Source organism: Pteropus vampyrus, unplaced genomic scaffold (assembly GCF_000151845.1).
Source record: "Pteropus vampyrus isolate Shadow unplaced genomic scaffold, Pvam_2.0 Scaffold144, whole genome shotgun sequence".
NCBI classification, from domain to species: domain Eukaryota; kingdom Metazoa; phylum Chordata; class Mammalia; order Chiroptera; family Pteropodidae; genus Pteropus; species Pteropus vampyrus.
Window position 1 is genome coordinate 3261759 of NW_011888925.1, and position 18040 is coordinate 3279798.

An 18040-nucleotide genomic window follows, 5' to 3' on the forward strand; every position below is an offset into this window, starting at 1 on the left:
CAGCTGGTGCTGGGCCTGGCCCTGCTCGCGGTCTGCCTCCTGGCACTGCCTCGCGACGCCGGGGCCCGACCACAGGAGGTCATGGTCGGAGGACTGCAAGACCTGTCGCCTAGTGACCCGCAGGTGCAGAAGGCAGCGCAGTCGGCCGTGGCCAGCTACAACATGGGCAGCAACAGCCTCTACTACTTTCGCGACACGCACATCCTCAAGGCGCAGAGACAGGTGCGGCTGGGCTGGCGGGGCAGGGAGAGGAGAAGAGCCCTCAGCGCCCGTGCCAGATTAAGGGGGAGCCACGAAAGCAAGCAGGATATTTTAACAATATATTTTTAAAAACCGAATTAATGATGAACAAAATATCTAAATTTTAAATCGACAGGATGCACCTCTGCCCTTGCATAGCTACCTCACCAGTCTCACATGGGCCCTGGCCTGCGGGTTGCTGGGGAGCGGGTGAGGGGGATGAGCGGTGGGCTTCAGGACAGTGTGAGCCCTTGGGTCTTAGCCCCCTTCGTGGCCCAGACCTCTGCCTCCCATCCCAGGGATCCCCAAAAGAATGCTTCTGTCCCAGGTCTGAGTCCCAAGGCCAGTGTGCTGGACGTGTCTAGGGGAATGGAATGGGAGATGGGAGAGAGGTGACTGGTGAGGGTCAGGGGTAGTCTCCCGGCACCCTGACCTGCCCCTGCCCTCTGTCCCAGCTGGTGGCTGGCGTCAAGTACTACCTGACCTTGGAGATGGGGAGCACCGACTGCCGGAAAAGTGCAGTGGCTGGAGACCACATAGACCTCACCACCTGCCCGCTGGCCGCAGGAACGCAGGAGGAGGTAACAGCCCTGCACACGCGCATGCGTGCCCTGCCTCCTCACACCCAAGGGCCCTGAACTGGTCTGGCTGGCCAGATTGATGTCTGGCCCAACCTGTCTCTGCTTTTTGGATGACTCAGCTGCAGGCCAGGGTGGGGTGTAGAGAGGAAACTGCAGCTTCCCCTAAAGGAGTTGACTAGAAAGACCCAGGATCTAGTCCCAGCCATCTGACTCGATGTCCCTTGTGCCAGCGACTGCCCCTCCTTGTGGGCAGAGGGCTGACTGTTGGGAGGCGGCAGGCCTGGACCTAGGCTCACCCCTCCTTCTCTCCCCATGCTCTATTTGCAGAAGCTGCGCTGTGACTTCGAGATCCTTGTGGTTCCCTGGGAGAACTCTACAAGACTTCTAAAGCATCACTGTGTGCCCGTGTAGTAGGCCCCAGTGCCATGGGGCGGGAGGGCACAGGCCCATCGGCGGAGGGCACTTCAGGTCCATGGGTCACATCCGTCGCAATAAATCACTAGCACTACTTCTTGTATCGGTCTCTTCTGAATGTTTCACTCCTCCCCTTCTGTCCCCCACTCCCTCTCCTAGAAGCCCCCCTCCCCCAGCTAACAGGGTACCCATACCACCACCAACTGAACTGCTGTCCCAGCCCAGACAGTGCTGAGGGTACGGGGTTCAGCCCCCAAATCTGGAGTCCCTGAAACACCTCAGCATCACCGACAGAGGAACAAAACTCCAGAGACTCAATATTCTCAGCCTTAAGTGGTCACAGGACCAGATGGTACACGCAGCAGTAAGGGTGGGAGTCGGTGAATGCTCTGAGGAGCACCTGAGCGCTGCTCCCCCTTAGCCCCCAGGATGACTTAGGGTGGCACATGGGGGGTTTAGCCAGCAGGGCCCCAGGACTCTGAGCTCCCAGCCCGTGAGATTCCTCTACCCACATGTGGCCCAGGGATGGCGGGCAAGACCCTGGGAAGGGGATGGACAGGGCGCTCCAAGGGGACACAAGTCAAAACTGCTGCCCGCAAGAGGGATGGGGGGCAGATGCGATTTAATGGCATTTAAAGAAAACAGTTGCAACATTTTTTGTACATCTGAATTTGTGGCTGCAATTCGTACTTGCTACACAGACACACCCCAGAATGCCTCAACACACTATACACACGCACAGAAACCCACAACACACACTCCAATGTTCCCAGACACTACATGCATATCCAGGAAAACACAAACACAACCTAGCAACCCAGAAGCACAGACACAAACACATAGAAGCACTACCGCCCCAAGAAATAACTTGGAGATGTATACACAGACCCCCCCCACATACACACACACAACCCCAGAGATCCACATGCCCCTCCCAGAGCTATGCCTCAGATGCAAAAAAGCACACCCACACCTGGGACGTGATGGGGCAGTGACTGGATCCTTTCGGAGCACTAGGCATGGGCATCATTAAGCCCGGTCAGAACTGCAGTGGCTATGGAGAGCACTCCCACCCCTGCCTGCTGCCCCTCCAGGCAAGGCCTCACGTAGTCTCCTGCCCAGTGCTGAAATAAATGAGGAAAATCCCCTTGCCCCTCATCCGGGCCCTGCCTTCTGCCCTCAGAGGCCACATTGGGGATGAAAAACACATGATGTCTCTATGGAAGGCTGTGTTGCCAAGGGGCTGGGTTCAACAGGAGTTAGGGATGCTGGGGAACTTTCCAGTCCTGCTTCTGCTCAAGATGTGGCAGCTCAGACAGCCCATGGGCAGGTGGTGAGGCTGCCGCTTGGGAGGGCTTCCACGTGCCACCAAGCAGGAGCTTTCAGCACTGGGCCGGCACAGAGCAGGTGGCAGGAAATGCTTGCCGAATGAATGTTTAGATGGTGGAGAGAGGCGAGGCTGGAGGTATCTGCCAGGTGGCCTCTCCGCCCCCAGAATCTGTGTCCAAATCCCAGATGGCATTTCCTTTGGCTTCTATTCCTGGGCCCAGGGCCAGCCAGCGCCCTCGGCCGGGCCACGGGAGGGAAAATGCTGCTTCTGTCCTGGGGCCTGGAGGCTTTGCCACCATTTTGTCAGGCTTAGAGGTACAGGGTTGGCTGGCAAAACTATCTGTCACCCCTCAGCCCCCACTCCGAAGTCCCGTCCCATTCTTGATCCCATCCAGCCTGTACTGCACGCTGGCTTCATTCTACTAGGGTGAAGTGAGTGTCGTAGATAGTGGAAGACCCCTCCTCTGTACAGGAGCTCTCAGGGCCCAGGCCAAGCTTGTGCTTGACCCAGTGCTAGGTCTCCAGCACCCAGCACAGGCCCAGGCATTCGTGGACCCTGGTTGTGCCCCACTACCACCACCGGCTATGGGGACAGGGTCTCTGGACATCCTGCCTAGGCTCAGGCTGAAAGCGGGAGGACTCGTCTGAGCCCCAGACAGGGTGGGGAGCAGCCATCAGCCTCACTCCACGCTTTTCCCTGATGGCGGGCTGGTCCATTCCACACACGCCCCACTCTGTCCCCCGCACCCCTGCCCCATCCTGAGGAAAGAAAGGACTGAAGCGGCGTCCACTCTGCCTCCCTCATGGAGGCTCTTCGGTCTGATCTCAGGAAGGGAAGGGTAGGCAGTGATCTCTGACCTCCGAGTTCATGACATTCTCGCACTGGCCGCTGAGGCTGCTGGTAGGCCTGAGTTCCTGGGCTCTAAGGCCCGTTTCTGGAGCCTACTGGGTCTCCCACAGCGTGACAACAGATGGCTGTTCCAGCTTTGTCTTTGTCGCCTAATATCTGGGCTAGAAGGGCCTTCCTCTCTGAAGCAGGGGGACTGTCACCTCTCCCTCCAGCACTGAGCCTGGCCCACTTTCTGGGTTACCCCTCTGGCTGCTACAAACACACTGCTGGACCAAACTAGGATGCTGGGCCCTGGTGGGGCTGGAGGGGACCATGAACAGTGGCTTTCACATGTAACACTCGCATACACACACTCAAGTGTGCACACACACGTGCACACACAAATTCCCCTCCCCCATGCCTCAGCCCAGCCAGTGAGGACACAGAGCTACCTGGGGTTTTAAAACTCTTTTGGGGCCCAGCCCTTCAGGCCTGGCAATCATTCCAGTAGATCTGGAGACTTGTCCCAACCCACCCCGGTGGGCCGCTTGACAAAGGGTGAAGTCTGTATCCTGTGTCCCTGTCCAGGGGTCACTTCCTGAAGTCTTCTTCTCCAGCCTGTGGGGCGGGATGGGAGGGCGGCTGAGCCACAGACCTCTGCTTTCCCAAATGCCCATGTGACTGTTACTCAGGGCCACTACTGGGCACGGGCCCCCCCTGCCTGGCCTTCCGCATCCCCCCTCCCTAGCCCCTCCCTTCTGGTCCAGACCGGTTCACCTCAAATGCAGTGTCCACAATTTCATCAATGACAGATGCCTGGGAGCGAAATTTCTGTTGATAATGCTCCACCCCAGCCATCAATTGGAGAAAGTGGAACAGCTGCTCCTGCTGCCTGGGGGTGAAGGGGGCAGAGGTGAGCCTTGGCCAACCTGCCTGGCCGCGACTTCTGGGCCCCCAGAGCCTCCGAGATGGCTCTTCTTGCTTGCCTGCCCGCTCACCCACACTCTCACATCACCCTAGACCTCCATTTCTAGCCATGGTCACAACTTTTCTGAGTGTGGCCTTTCATGGTATGTCTCCTTTGCCACATATAAAAAAGCCACACCCTGTACCACAGAGAGTTCTATTAATTGTGTACTCTCCCAACCCTCTATCCCTCCATCCGTCCATCCTCTGCCTGCCCCTCCCACTGCCCCATCTCTCTCGTGTACACACTCAACATCTACCCATCCGTCCTCCCATCCGCCTAGCCATTCACTTGCCCATCAGACCACCCCATCCTTTCACTTACTCACCTATCTCTCCACCCACTGGCTTTTCCCTGGACTCCCAGCCCACCCATTTGCTATGTTGTACAGTCAATCATCCTCCTACTCCCCCTTACTACCCATTCATTAACTCCTTCACCGTCTGGGCTAGGAAGCCCTTCCTCCCTGAAGCAGGGAGACCGTCATCTTGCCCTCCAGCACTGAGCCTGACCCACGTTCCAAGTTACCCTTCTGGCTGCTGCTGCTAACACACTGCTGGGCCAATCCATCCATCAAATAACACTGAAATCAATCTACACTGCCAGGTGCTCCCAGAACATAGAAATAAGAAACAGCCCCTCCCCTCAGGAAGCGCAGTCTGTGGCAGAGCTAGAAACAGCAAACCACTTGTGTTTACACTTATAACAAATGTAAACACAGGGCTCTGAGGGCTGGTGATCTGGAAGGCTCCTGGAGGGAGTACCAGTGAGCTGAGTTTGAAAAACGTGAGCGTTTACCAGGCCCAGGCAGGGCTCCTGGTTCCCTATGCCAGGAAGCAGGGCACATGCTGCTGGGGCTGGGGCGGGTCTCAGAAGGAACTTTAAAGAGCACAGATGGATGGGAGGTGGAGACACCCAGGAAAGGTCAAAGTAAAGGTGTCTAATCTGATACTAAGGGAGGCCGGAGCCTTTCCAGGGTTTCAAAATCAGAGGAGGAGGGAAAAGCCAAAACTTCTTTTAACAAAGATCACTCTCTAAATAAATACAAAGGGGGAAAAAAGGAAAAATGATTAAAACAAACAAAGAAACAAACAAGAAACAACAAAGAACACTCTTGGTGGAGATGGATCAGTGGAAAAGAGTTTGGAGGTCGAGAGACCGCCCGCCCCAAGGAAAGTATGGCAGAGGCACTGAGGGTCCAGACTCGGCTGGTGGCCAAGGAACTGGAACGTGAAGCGTGGACAGGAGGCTCTGAGGTGAAGTGAGCTAGCTGGATTAGAGCTCAGCTCTCCCAATTCTTGGTCACTTGAGCCTGGCACCGGCAGCCAGAGAACATTCCAGGCCGAGAGAACAGTGTGGGCAAAGGCCCAGAGGTGGAGAAGTATGTGCTCAGCTTGGGAAACTGTGTGGGAGAAGCAGGGACATGCGGGTGTGGTAGTGGCTGCGATGACATCGTCATCGGCGAGGCCAGCAAAGGCTTGACTGCGGCGGGCCTCTGGGGCTTGGGCTCTGTGGAGGGTGAGGAGAGCCTGGAGGGCTCCCCACCGTGAGTACAGCACCGAGCCCCCAGCTGTCCTGGCCCAGATGGCCACTCAGGTCAACAGGAATGGGTGTTGACCATCAGCCCCCCAGCCTTCACCCATGGCGTTCCCAGACCCACGCCCCTCATCCCTCCACTTCGCTGAAGTCACCCACCCGCCACGGCCCTGCACAAGTCTACAGAGGTGGGGCATCCTCACGAGCAGGAGCTAGTCTGTGTCCTCTTTGTGTCCCTGGAGTCCTCACAGGGCTCGGTCCAGAGCAAGAGTCAGGGGTGCTTCTTGAGTAAAATGATGAGCAGAACCTCTGCCCTTCCAGGACCTTGCTACCCTTGCCCTTGGCCCTTGGCTTCATAGGGGCTCACGGCCTCTTGGGCACTGCCGGTGGGATTCTTTCAGTGACACTAGATAACTCTTGGTGAGCAGAAGCCACTCAGGTTCTCCATGTTCTCCACAGGCTCCGCATAAACCTCGTCACTCCATCCCCCTCCACAGGGGTGGGAGATGGTCCTTTCTCTGCAAACCCACTGGTCAGGCCCCAGAACTCTCCCCTGAGGCCCAAGGCCTCCCCCTCCTTTCAAGTCTCCTTACTTCTCAGTCATGGACCCAAATTTCTTCTCAATGAGATACTTCTGTTTACTGTGTTCACTTATTGTCTCTTCAGGCTCTGGATGTAGGAAAAGAAGGGGGAGGTCAAGGAGGTGCCTGAATTGAGAGGTGTAGGAAACCCCATGTGCCATGGAGGTATCCAAATAAGAGCCAGCAGGTTTTTGTCCTGGATGCCCTTAAAGTGAGTGCTTCTCCAGGCATGGAGTGTGCATCAGTTATTTGTTCGTTTGCCTGTCCAGCATCTGTTCCCTCTTCTTCTGGAGAAACTCTTCCCATTTTCCCGAGGAACCATTCCTACCCCTTTTGGGTCTATGCCGTCTAGCTGGAGTTGACTCCAGCCCCAGCTCCAAGGACACGTGACTCAGGCCTGGCCTATCAGAACAGCCTATCATTTTGCCTACAGCGATTGGTTCAGAAAAAGGCAGGTGATCAACTGGAGCAAAGGAGACTCATTTCTGGGACTCTGTTGGAGCTTCTGGGAGACAAGGGCCTCCCTGCTGGAAGTGCTAGAAAGGGCTACAATGTGAGGATTTGGGATTGGAGTTGCAGGTGGCCATTTTCCTACTACAAAGGAGGAGACACCCTAAGCACAAAACCCTGCAGAGGGCTACAGAGAGATGGAAGAAGACCGAATCCGAACAATCATTGGAGTCCTGGGTCCAGCCATTCCTGAAAGCCCATGAACCCTCAATTTGCCAAGTAATTTGAACCAATTAATTCCTCTTTTTGCTTAAGCTTTTTTTGTGTTGAGGATCTGTCCTTGATGGAGAGGGCAGGTGAAGGACCAGGTGACCGGAGGCCCCTCAGTCCTCTGGTGTTAGTGATCTTAAGAGTAGAATTCAGGAGCTCGGATTCTTAAGTTATAAAGATCTTTAAGCAGGAAGCAAAACAATTGGCTCAAAATCAATTCACCCAAAAAGTCCAGTGTATAAAAGTGAACGTGTATAGGAAATTTCATTTTTGTTGACTTTGAGTGACTCTGGACCAGTGTGTATACGACCTTGACAAAGAAAGTTGACCTCAAAGAAAGTTGAAACCATCCATATAAAATCACTGCTTTAAACCTGATAAGTTATTAACAGAAACAAGTATTTGGTGACTCAATTTGGCTAATTAGTCATTTCATCAACGGTCTTTCAAGAATTGACTTACCAGTTTAACTGGCTCGTCTTAGTGCTCTTTGGACCAAAGTTCTAGGCAAGGAAAGTTCTCCTGAGTCTCATATTCTAAAACTCTGAAACTAAGCCTGGACTCCTGTGTTTGACTGGGGGTGAAGGGGGGCGGCATACCTGTTCTCCTGAGCTCTGTCAGCGACTCATCCAGCAGCTTCTCATTGACCTGGGCAGCCTTCTGGGAAGAAGAGACCTCAGTCCTGTCATTGTCCCATGCTCGTCTGCCCCTGAAGCAGCCTCCTCCCTTCCCTCCAGCCTCTGTGCCCCCTCCTCATGTGTCCCTAATTGGTCCACCGGCCACACCCCACTCAGTACCTCCTGCTTCACTTTCTCCAGGCCTTTGAGCAGTGCCATCTGGAAGTTATCCACCAGGACGGCAATCACCAGGCTGGGAGGAGACAATGGGGTACTCTCAAGGAGGAGGCTGAAGGAGAGGCCCTGCACCCTTCTCTGGGTTCACTGTGGCATGACCAGGCTGAGAGGGCTGGGGAGAGGCTGCCCCAGCGTTGGGGGTGGGGGGAGTGAAGCTGGGGAGCAGAGCAGGGGCGGGGTCCTCACTTGAGGAAGATGTAGTACTGGATGATGATGTAAATCATAAGAATGGGGATGATGTACCAGGCGCCTAGGAGAGAGGGGGTCATTCGAGCCTTGAGCTCCTTGCTGGCCTTCCCCATGCCACTGCCAACAAGCATCAGAAGCCCCACTTTGCAGATGGGGTAACTGAGCCCTCAGGGTCTGCCCACCCCTGCTGTCCACCCACCCTGAGCCCGGCTGTCCAGATAGATGAGAGACCAGTCGTCCAGAGTGAGCAAGGTGAAGAGAGTGAAGATGGTGGTGAAGATGTTCTGGAAGCGCTTGGGGTCAGACTGGCGGAATAGTGCCCGGAGCACCACAGAGAAGAGGACTGGACATTCAGGGCCAAGCCATGATCCCTGGTCCCCCTGCTTCCCCACCATCACAGCCCCGCAGGCTCCTGCCCCAGCCCCCACGGCACAGGATACAGAGGCAGGTAAACATGAGGATGAGGATGGCAGTGATGGACGGCAGGGATCGCACCAGGGTCCCTGTCACTTCCTGGAAGCTGGTCAGGAAGCTGTGGGCAAAGGTGGAGAGGGAGGATGAGTCAGCAGGATGGGGATCTGTGCCCGGAAACCAAAGGATGCTGAAGGCAGGAGGTCCCTGACTGGCTAGTGACTTAGAAGAGTCCAGCCCCCTCTCTGGTAAATGAAGAGAAAGATCAGGCAGGAAGCTTATCAGAAGCTGGCTGGTGTCTGCAGCCTCCCCCTCCCTCATCACTGGAATGGGTCACGGCACACTCCTTGGGAGTCCTGGCCTGTGTCCCCTCTTCCTTCGGAGCCTCCACACTGGGGTGGGCAGCTGTGGCCCAGCTGACCTGAGCCTCCGCAGGACCCGGATGGCCCTCAGGGCCCGCAGGCTCTTGAAGACCTTGAAGATCAGGAAGACGTTTTGTTTGTAGACTACGCTGTTAAAGGAGTTGGAGTTGAGCTGGATGAGCATGAAATCCAGCACAGCCATGACCATGATGAAGAAGTCTGAGGGCACAGGGTGCCTGAGTGTGCTGGGCTCCTGCCCAGGCCCCTAGCCCAGACCCACAGCCCCCCAAAGCCATTATCCCCCCCATCCCCTTTCGTCCTCAGCCTCCTCCGGCAGTTCAGTGGCTCCCACTATACACACACACACACACACACACACACGCACGCACACACACACACGCACACGCACACGCACGCACGCACATGCCCAATCCCCACCCACCCAGATTGTTCCAGGAGTCAGAAAAATACTCGAAGCCCATAGCAATGATCTTGAGCATAGCTTCCACTATGTAGATGCTGAGGAAAATGGAGTCCAAGGCCTCGAAGAACCACTCTGCGAGAACACCAGAGGCTTGCTCAGGGCTGTCCCCAGCAACCCCGGCCCATACTCCCCTGCCCATGGGAACCTCGCACACAGCTGTTTAGAGAGAGCCTGGCTCTGCGCAAGTGGCCGTGCGTCCTAACGGCTCTGTGCCTCAGTTTTCTGTCTGTAAAACAGTGACAACGGTCTGCCTAATAGGGTTTTCGTGAATATGAAAGGTATTTAACACAGTAAAATGCTTAAAATGGAGCCTGAACCAGTGAGCACGCACAAAACGTCAGCCATTCTTCTTCTTCTCTGCTTAGTTCATGTCCTTCCCTTCACCCTGCCCCCCAGGGTTTCAGGGGCCGCCTTCGCAGGTTTTCCACTCTCGCCCCTCCAGGGTCCAGGAAACCTAGCTTCCCGGCACCCTTACCGCCCAAAGCAGCATGCTTAGAACAGATGCGCCACCTGGTGGCTCTAGCTCCAAACAGTGGGCCTTTCCTCTCCGGCTGGCTGGTTGACCTCAGCTATGTGTCGGAACCTCATCTCTAAAACTGGGCAATGTTGTCTGCTTCCCAGGGTTGAGGATCAAATAAGCTGAGATATATAAATCACCCGGCACCAGACCAGGCCGACAGGAAGCCTGGAACAGCATCAGTAGCCTTCTCCAAGTGAACAAGGTTCCCTGGCCCTTACCAACCCGGACCTCGACTTCGGCGAAGGTCTGGGTCACGAGCATGGTGGTGTTGAGGCAGACGATAAGGAAGATGAAGGCCTCAAAGACCAGGGACTCAGTCAGTTTCCTGAGCATGTTCCGGAGTTCCTGAAGGAGGTAGCATAATCTTTCCCACAACCGGCTGAAGAAGTCCACGTTGTGCGGCTTCTTGTGGGGCCGCTGGCTTCGACTGGCTGTAAGGGAGCCAGAAAGTCACGTCTGTGTGGGAGGGGGGCATGGGGATCCAGCACCCCCTCTCAGGCTGGATTGGAGTTTATCTTCGTGCCTGCCTGTTGCCTGCCATTCACTCGCTAAGGTGCCTCTACGTTAGTCCTGTGCTGTTATTAGGACCACAGGCCTGACCCTTTCCATGGCAGATGCCAGGCTGTTTGGGATTTCGGGTCTGCTTGAGAAGACTGTGAGGGCCTACACCCCTAAACCTCCATGCCTTTCTTTATTCTCCTTCTCCCTTTAAGATTCTGCTGAGACATCTCTTCGCTACCTTCCCTACTCCATCTAATCAGACACTGACCTTTCTTGCTTGTTCATGAGACTCTTGCCCTGTTTATTGAACTACTAGGGGCCAGGTTTGGGGAGTTGTACATTAACAGCCCTCAAACGAGGCCCTCATCCAGGCACTTGCTCTCAGTCACTGTCCTCAAGAAGCTCACAGTTGAGTGTGAGAAATGTGGGCACACAGAATCCACAGCAGAAAACGTTCTGACATGGAGGAGAGGGCCCTGTCAGTGGGTGGTCTGGGATTGGTTGGTTAAGTGACTCCCTCAGCTAGGAGCCCCTTGCGGGCAGGGTTGGTCTTCCCTGTGCTGCCAGGGCCCAGGCAGTCCAGGCGCCCATATTAGACAAGACCCAACATGAGGATGAATAAAGCCGTGACTGAAAGAACAACCGATGGCCTCAAGAGTTGCATAATTCAGGGAATAAAAGACTGGACGAAGAACGGTCAGGTGAGTGAACAGCCAATGGAATACACGTGCAGGTGAGAGTCAAGCCTCAGGTTCTACGGAAGCTCGGAAGCTCTGTGCAGGGCCTGAGTTGGGTCTGGAATCTGGGTCAGGCAGTGGGAGTTGGGGGTGAAGGGGTGCAACGACTCACCTCTGTGCCTCTGAAATTGCTCGTCGTCTTCAGCCCAGTTTTCCGCGGTTTCAGAGGAGGGAACCCGAGGAAAGTCTTCGCCGGAGCTCTGGGTGGTATGTGGGTACCGTGCACTGTGGGAAGGAGTCAGGCCGAGGGCCACGAGGGCCACGCTCTGTATGCGTGCCGCACTGGGCTGCCTGGCCGCTGCACCAGAAGGCGCCGAGGCGACCCTGCCCATGCTGTGCGACTCGAGCGAGCCAGAGACTTGGGAGCTGCCACGATGGCGCTCTCTGGGGTGGCTCTTGTCTTGGCTCTCGTCGCGGTAGCGAGGTGAGCCCTGGTGGTAGGAGCCCCCAAAGGAATGGTGGGACTCGGTCTCTCCTTGATAAAGAGACCTTCTGTGTTGGTGGGTTTGAGGGTGACGGCGCCCTCCGTGGTCGTGAGCATCGGAGTGACGGGGCCCAGCGCGGAGGTAGGCCCCGCTGTCGTAGTAGGATTCTCCACCGTCGTGAGGCTCAGCTTCGTGATGGAGCCCACGAAGGCCGGGAACCTCACTGAGGTGGCGGGACCTGCGGTGCTGGGGCCTCTCGCGGTGGCGGGCCTCACTGAGGCGACGCGACTCGCTGCGGCGACGGGACTCGCTGCGGCGACGGGACTCGCTGCGAGGACGGGACTCGCTGCGGCGACGGGACTCACTGCGGCGACGCGACTCGCTGCGAGGACGGGACTCGCTGCGGCGACGCGACTCACTGCGGCGACGCGACTCGCTGGGGCGACGGGACTCGCTGCGGCGACGCGACTCACTGCGGCTGCGCGACTCACTGTGGCGACGGGACTCACTGCGGCGACGGGACTCGCTGCGAGGACGGGACTCACTGCGGCGACGCGACTCGCTGGGGCGACGGGACTCGCTGGGGCGACGGGACTCGCTGCGGCGACGCGACTCGCTGCGGCGACGCGACTCACTGCGGCTGCGCGACTCACTGTGGTGGCGGGGCCTGCTGCTCGGTCTCCTGCTATCATCAAAGAAGACCTCGTCGCTGGAATGGTGGGAGAGAATAAGGCCGCGGGAAGGAGCCGGGGTGGCGGACCCGGAGCGGTGGGAGTAGGGGGAGGAGGCATTGTCGGGGATGTCTTGGACCGCACCGAGGTGGTGAGATCCACCTTGATGATGGGACATGTCATAGGGATGGGGCACACTGTGGTGACGGGACACATCACGGGGAGTGGACACGCTGTGGTGTCGGGATTTGCTATGACGGTGAACTTCGCTACGGCCTGGCTTGTGATCCCGGGTCGATGAACTGGGCTGAGGGAATGCATCCAAATCACTGGTGTCTGCCTCATTTTGAGCCCTTTCAGCCATCAATGGTTGATCCATGCTGGCAACCCTGGAAAGAGAATAGCTCCAGACTTGGGCCCAACAGGCCCCTTCCTAGGCTGCCCTTCTCACCTAAGTGGTGGCGCTGGGGCTTCTAGGAAAGCCTGATTCTTCTCCTAGAATTCTCCTCTCTATGATGTCACCAGCAGTCCCCCTCCCCAGGGCTAATTCCCAAATGGGCTACAGTTCAGAATCGAGGATCATTGTGTCTAACCTCTGCATTGTAAAATTAGGAAATTGAAGTCAAGAAAAGGGAAGGGAATAGTTCCAGGTGACCCAGAAGGCCAGTGGCAAAGCTGGACAAAGAAGTTCAGGATGACACCGAAGGCCCCAGCAGGTTGCTTAACCCTGTTGTTGGAAAGAACTTTAAGAGGCCAAGGGGTGGGATCTCCAGTACTACCTACATGCCAGTGGGCTCTGGAGTTCAAACTGCCAGACCCCACCATAAGCAGGAGTGTGAACTTGGGCTAGTCACTTAATCTTCTTGTGCCTCAGTTTCTTCCTCTGTAGAATGGCAATAATAACATTCACCTCATAAGATCAAAAAGTTAAGACGTGTAAAGCTTATACTAACAGCACAATGCATGTTAATTTGTCTTATTATTCTCTCCTGGATCATTGACAGTGATGGAAACCTCCTCCTGCATTATTACTGAAATAAAACTATTGGTCATTATTTATCGAGGACCCACTTTATGCAATTTTAATCGAATCGTCACAATGACCCTGCATGATGGAATTATCCCCTAGCTCAGAGAGTATAAACGAGTTGCTCGATGAATAAGAACTTAAAACCAACACTGGCTTCAGTCTGTCACATTAACCACCTGTCTTCCTGCTGGAATCCACAGCAAAGCTTTTCCTGTTCACCAAATTCATCTATGCCAGTACAAGCACTGCTGGAAGCTAATAGGTCACTCCTTTGACTGCAGCCCCTTCTTAAGTGCTTGGTTACAGCCATGTCCACAGTGTCATTGAGTATCAGGTTCTCAGTGATGAAAGAGACACCACTCCTGCCCTCAGGATGCTGTGTCTGCTGCCAGCAGCAGGAAAGGAAAGATTTTGTGATAGGACTGCCGGTTGTTCCGCGAATCCATTTTTCTCTTCTTCCTGTGCATGTGTCCTCCCATCTGGAGATGACATTTCCCAGTGTACTTAGCATCTAGGTGTGACGAAAGGGTGAGAGCAGAAGCAATGTGAGAACTTCTGGGTCTTGGATTTAAAGCACTGGGCATGTGAACCTCTGTTTTTCTCCATCCTATGGGCTAGAGCACAGATATGACAAGCAGGCAGGATCAACACTCTAGGGCAGAGTTTCAGCTAGGGTTCTGTGGAACCACAGAATTGGCCTTGAGATGTTTCTAGGCCAGGGATTCTACTCTGCGATTAAAAATAAAAGCAGCGTTGTTTTCGATCTTCATGTGCTGTGTGAGACCAGTGCTTTTTAGGGATGGACAGTAATTGATCAGTCTCAGAAACCATTAGAGATTGTCCAGCCCCATTTGGCCACACACAGTAGGACTGTATCATTGGTGAGTCCTTGCTCAGTTTTCAACCCGAGATCAGGAAGTTTGTTGATCATTTGCTTGGAGAGGAGGTAAAACTGATGACGTCAGCCTCGCCCTCCTGGCTTACCTGGCCCCCACCACCTCTCCTTATGCACTGATGACTCTGGTGTGATGGAAAACCATAGAACATTTTCCTTCTAAAGAAATAACTTTTACATGCTGTGACTCAGCTGCCTCTCTGCCACTTTGCTGTTGACGTAAACACTATAAAACATGAATTATGCAGATTAGAAGCGAATTTCAGCGTGATTTTGTATTTTTTGCTAGTTTCTTGTTTAGCTATTTATTATGCGCTCCTATTGTATATCTTATTAGCATTTGTGTTTTACAAATGTGTCGAATGGTCCAGTGTGGTGATTTTTTAAATATGAAGTGTGAAATGAAAGAGGAGTAGCTTAGGACTGGCAGGGTCCTAAGAATTACAATTTACAAATATAGCGATGCCTTCAACATTGAAAAGAACTATGAATCATGACCATTTGCCGAGTAAACCCACTAATTTTTATCTGTTAGTATCTCAAAACAAACAGATAAGGCTTTTATTTTAAAGACCATATTCAGTAAAAAGACCCAAAAAGCAAGTTATTGGGTAGCAGAGCCTATTGTCCAGAAAAAAGAACCTAATAATGCCGGTGTGTAAAATTATCGTGAGTAAAATGCTAGTGTAAGATGCTGTCCAAAAAAGTGAAAAAGTTCTCTCAGAGGGAACCATAACTTTACGTATTGATGACATATCACATAATGCTGAAGAGCCTTTGGTTTTTGCTTTTGGGGTAATAAACTGGGAAACAACAGATTCTTTATCCAGGCTGGAGTTGTCAACAGATTTCACCAGTAAATGCCATGCACTCGTAAGATTTGTAAATGATGCCGATAATCCAAAGAAATTTTCCTGCTGCAAACAGCTTTTACAAAAAAAACAGACAGCCAAGCTATATTTAAATGTTTTGTTCAAATCTGGAATCAAAAGGTCTGTCTTGGAAGACCTATCTTGGCATGTGAACTGATAATATTCTAAAGAGCTGGCTCCCTAAGAGTTTTTTCATTGTTCTTGTAAAAAAAAAAATAAATAAATAAATAAATAAATAAAACACCAAGCCAAAAACAACAAATAAAAACTTGTTGTTGCCACACACACTGAGTTCTTCACAGAAAGGTGCTGGTGTCAAAAATTCTTGGAGATGAAAAAAAAAAAAGATGTTGCAAAATGGTTAACTTTATTAAAGAAGCACTAGTTTATTTGAAGATGTTTTAAAAACTGTGTGACATGATCCAGCAATTCCATTTCTACATATGTACCAAAAAGATTGAGAGCAGGGACTCAAACAGATAGCTGTGCACCCATGTCCATAGCAGCATTATTCACAATAGACAAAAGATGGATGGGTAAACAATGTGGTATATACACACAATGGCATATTATTCAGCCTTAAAAAGGAAGGAGATTCTGACAACATACTACAACATAGATGAACCCTGAAGACATTACGCTAAGCGAAATAAGCCAGACACAAAAGAACAAATGAATATACCCAGAACAGGCAAATTAATGGAGATAGAACGTTGCATAGTGGTTACCAAGGGCTGTGGAGAGAGGATAATGGGAAGTTAGTTTTTTATATAAAATAAAACACTGCGTGGAGACCTGGACAAAACAACGAAATCTCCCATCCCATACAGAAATCCACAACTTTACCTTTTGTACACGGGTCCATTGAAAAAGCACCAATTTGGTTGGGGAAAGAGGCTGACTGAATCTACAGGATGGAACATCTTTTCAAATTAGGAAGGACTCCTTCACTGATTGCCTTCTGGTGGGCATTTGCATGGGACATAACTCTTCCCATTCTGTGAGCACTTTAACAAGCCATCCACAGACCTCTCTCCTAGACCATCACGACATCGAGTTCCCAGTTGTATTCTTTTCCATTCTCTGCAAAGGGTCAGCCCATCAGCTATTGCTCATGAGTCCATATAAATCAGTATCTTATGCCTTTTTTCCTTCCACACAAATTGGATAACACAGGTATTGCCTAAAGTTCTGCCCACTGGGAGGGTTTTCCTTTCCTTCACCACTGTCTTTCAGAGCTGTCCACTCTTGCTGGTGCTGGCTTACTGTGCAAAGCCTTCCCTAAACCAGGCCTGTCGTTTTTCCTCCTCCCCTTGACGCTGTTGAGTGGAAACTATGGGAGGGGAGGTGAAGTAGCAGAAACAAACACTATGGGACTTTGGACCATCCGCTCAGGCAGTTCCTTTGTGCCCTCTGGATCTGCTTGGGCCCAGCGTCACATATACCATTTCAAATTCTAGTGGGATGCAACTGCAAATCCAATTTCATGATTCTCTGGCTCCACTAACACGCAGTTCATGAAGAACATTTGGTCTGATAATCACTTGGTGTTCCATAAATCAGGCATTCGGTCTCTGCCAAGGTCCAGTAGCAAGCCAGAGGCTGCTTTTTAGAATGTAGAATAGTCATTGGCAGAGGATAGTGGGGCCAAAACTCTAAGGGTTGTAGCTGTGATGCTCCACTGGGGCTTGCCAGAGGCACCACATGGCATCTTTGGCTGACACCTAGGTCCAGCACGTGAGCCTACCAGGAGTAATGTCCAAGTGATAGGGCAGCTTTATCAGAGCCTGGCCTTTTGATGAGCTTTTTTTAGATTCAGACTTAACATTGCCAGATTTACAAGTTTTATCCAGTAAACGAGTCAAAGTGACTTGCCCAAATGTGATATATGTCTGCTCCAAAATCCAAAAGGCACTCTATGCATTGCTCCTCTTTCTTCATGGTGTATGGTGTAGGGGGCAGCAACTTGTCTCTCATATTGGGAGATATCTGACATTCCCCAGACCGCTGGTCCCCTGATGTGGCAGGCCCTTGAACTTGCACAGGGTTCATCTCTGACTCTCTGGCACATGTATGTCTAAGGCGCCTAAGATTCTTGCTGTTTCCTGCTCACAGAGTCTGGTTAGCAGAATGGCATCAGCTGAATGTGTCAGCATAGTGTTCTCTGCATAGTCAAACCTATCATGGTCCCTCTGGACCTTGCGGTTTGCAGGAGAATGGCATAACCCAGGGGCAAGACAGTCAAGGCAGGAATACTGTTATCCCTGCTGTGTAAATACAAACCGTGTAATTTACCATACTTGTGGGGATGTAAGAGAAAGTATTTGCTAGTTCAATAGCCACATACCCGTTACTGGGGTTTATATGGATTTCCTCCAATAAAGATATCAAATCTAGGTTGCAGCTGTGATTGGCCTCACCACATTATTAAGTTTCCTTTTTCTCCTGCAAAAAGGTGAGTTATAAGGGGATATGGTCGGAATCACCACCCTTGCGTCTCTCAGATCCTTGATGGTGACACCGATCTTGGCAGTCTCTCCCGGGTTGTGGTATCTCTTTTGGTTTACAAGTTGGTGGGAGTGGGAGGACAATTCCAGGGGTTTCCACTTGGCCCCTTTTATCCTAACAGTCTACACTAGTGTCAGGGAACCAGTGGGAGATTCTGCCAGCTACTGAGTACTAATCTCACAATAAATTCTGCGATGGGGGAAATAACGACAGCACAAATCTGAAGGTCTCAGGAATGTGTCCTTTTATCTCCGAAGGCCTTTGGTGCGGGTGCTATTCAGTTAGGAGGCTGTTAATATTCATATTAATACCTGAAGCTGCCGTGAATGTGTACAGCGTCATTTTAGCGAAGCTGGGACTATGTTTCCCAGAATTCTCTTCCCC

At 52.5% G+C, this 18040-nt stretch overlaps 2 protein-coding genes across 2 annotated transcripts in view; one reads left to right on the forward strand and one right to left on the reverse strand.

Moving 5' to 3' along the window:
* The window catches only part of CST6 (cystatin E/M), a 1784-nt gene extending 454 nt beyond the window's left edge, over positions 1-1330 (forward strand). Inside the window, exons 2-4 of the mRNA XM_011368886.2 lie at positions 1-222; positions 696-821; positions 1149-1330. The exon at positions 1-222 is cut by the window's left edge and continues 1 nt beyond it. Of these exons, the coding sequence (XP_011367188.1) occupies positions 1-222; positions 696-821; positions 1149-1232 (432 nt within the window). The 3' untranslated portion in view covers positions 1233-1330. The remainder of the gene's footprint in view (positions 223-695; positions 822-1148) is intronic.
* A 2556-nt stretch (positions 1331-3886) lies between these two features.
* On the reverse strand, positions 3887-12730 carry CATSPER1 (cation channel sperm associated 1). The gene is made up of 12 exons (XM_011368981.2): positions 11368-12730; positions 10236-10448; positions 9456-9569; positions 9073-9232; positions 8681-8772; positions 8440-8583; positions 8238-8301; positions 7995-8067; positions 7797-7857; positions 6490-6565; positions 4171-4285; positions 3887-4011 (listed from the first exon to the last, which is right to left on the reverse strand). The coding sequence occupies exons 1-12, from the start codon at positions 12728-12730 to the stop codon at positions 3985-3987; spliced, it is 2502 nt and encodes an 833-aa protein (XP_011367283.1). The 3' UTR covers positions 3887-3984.
* Between the last annotated feature and the right edge of the window lie 5310 nt (positions 12731-18040).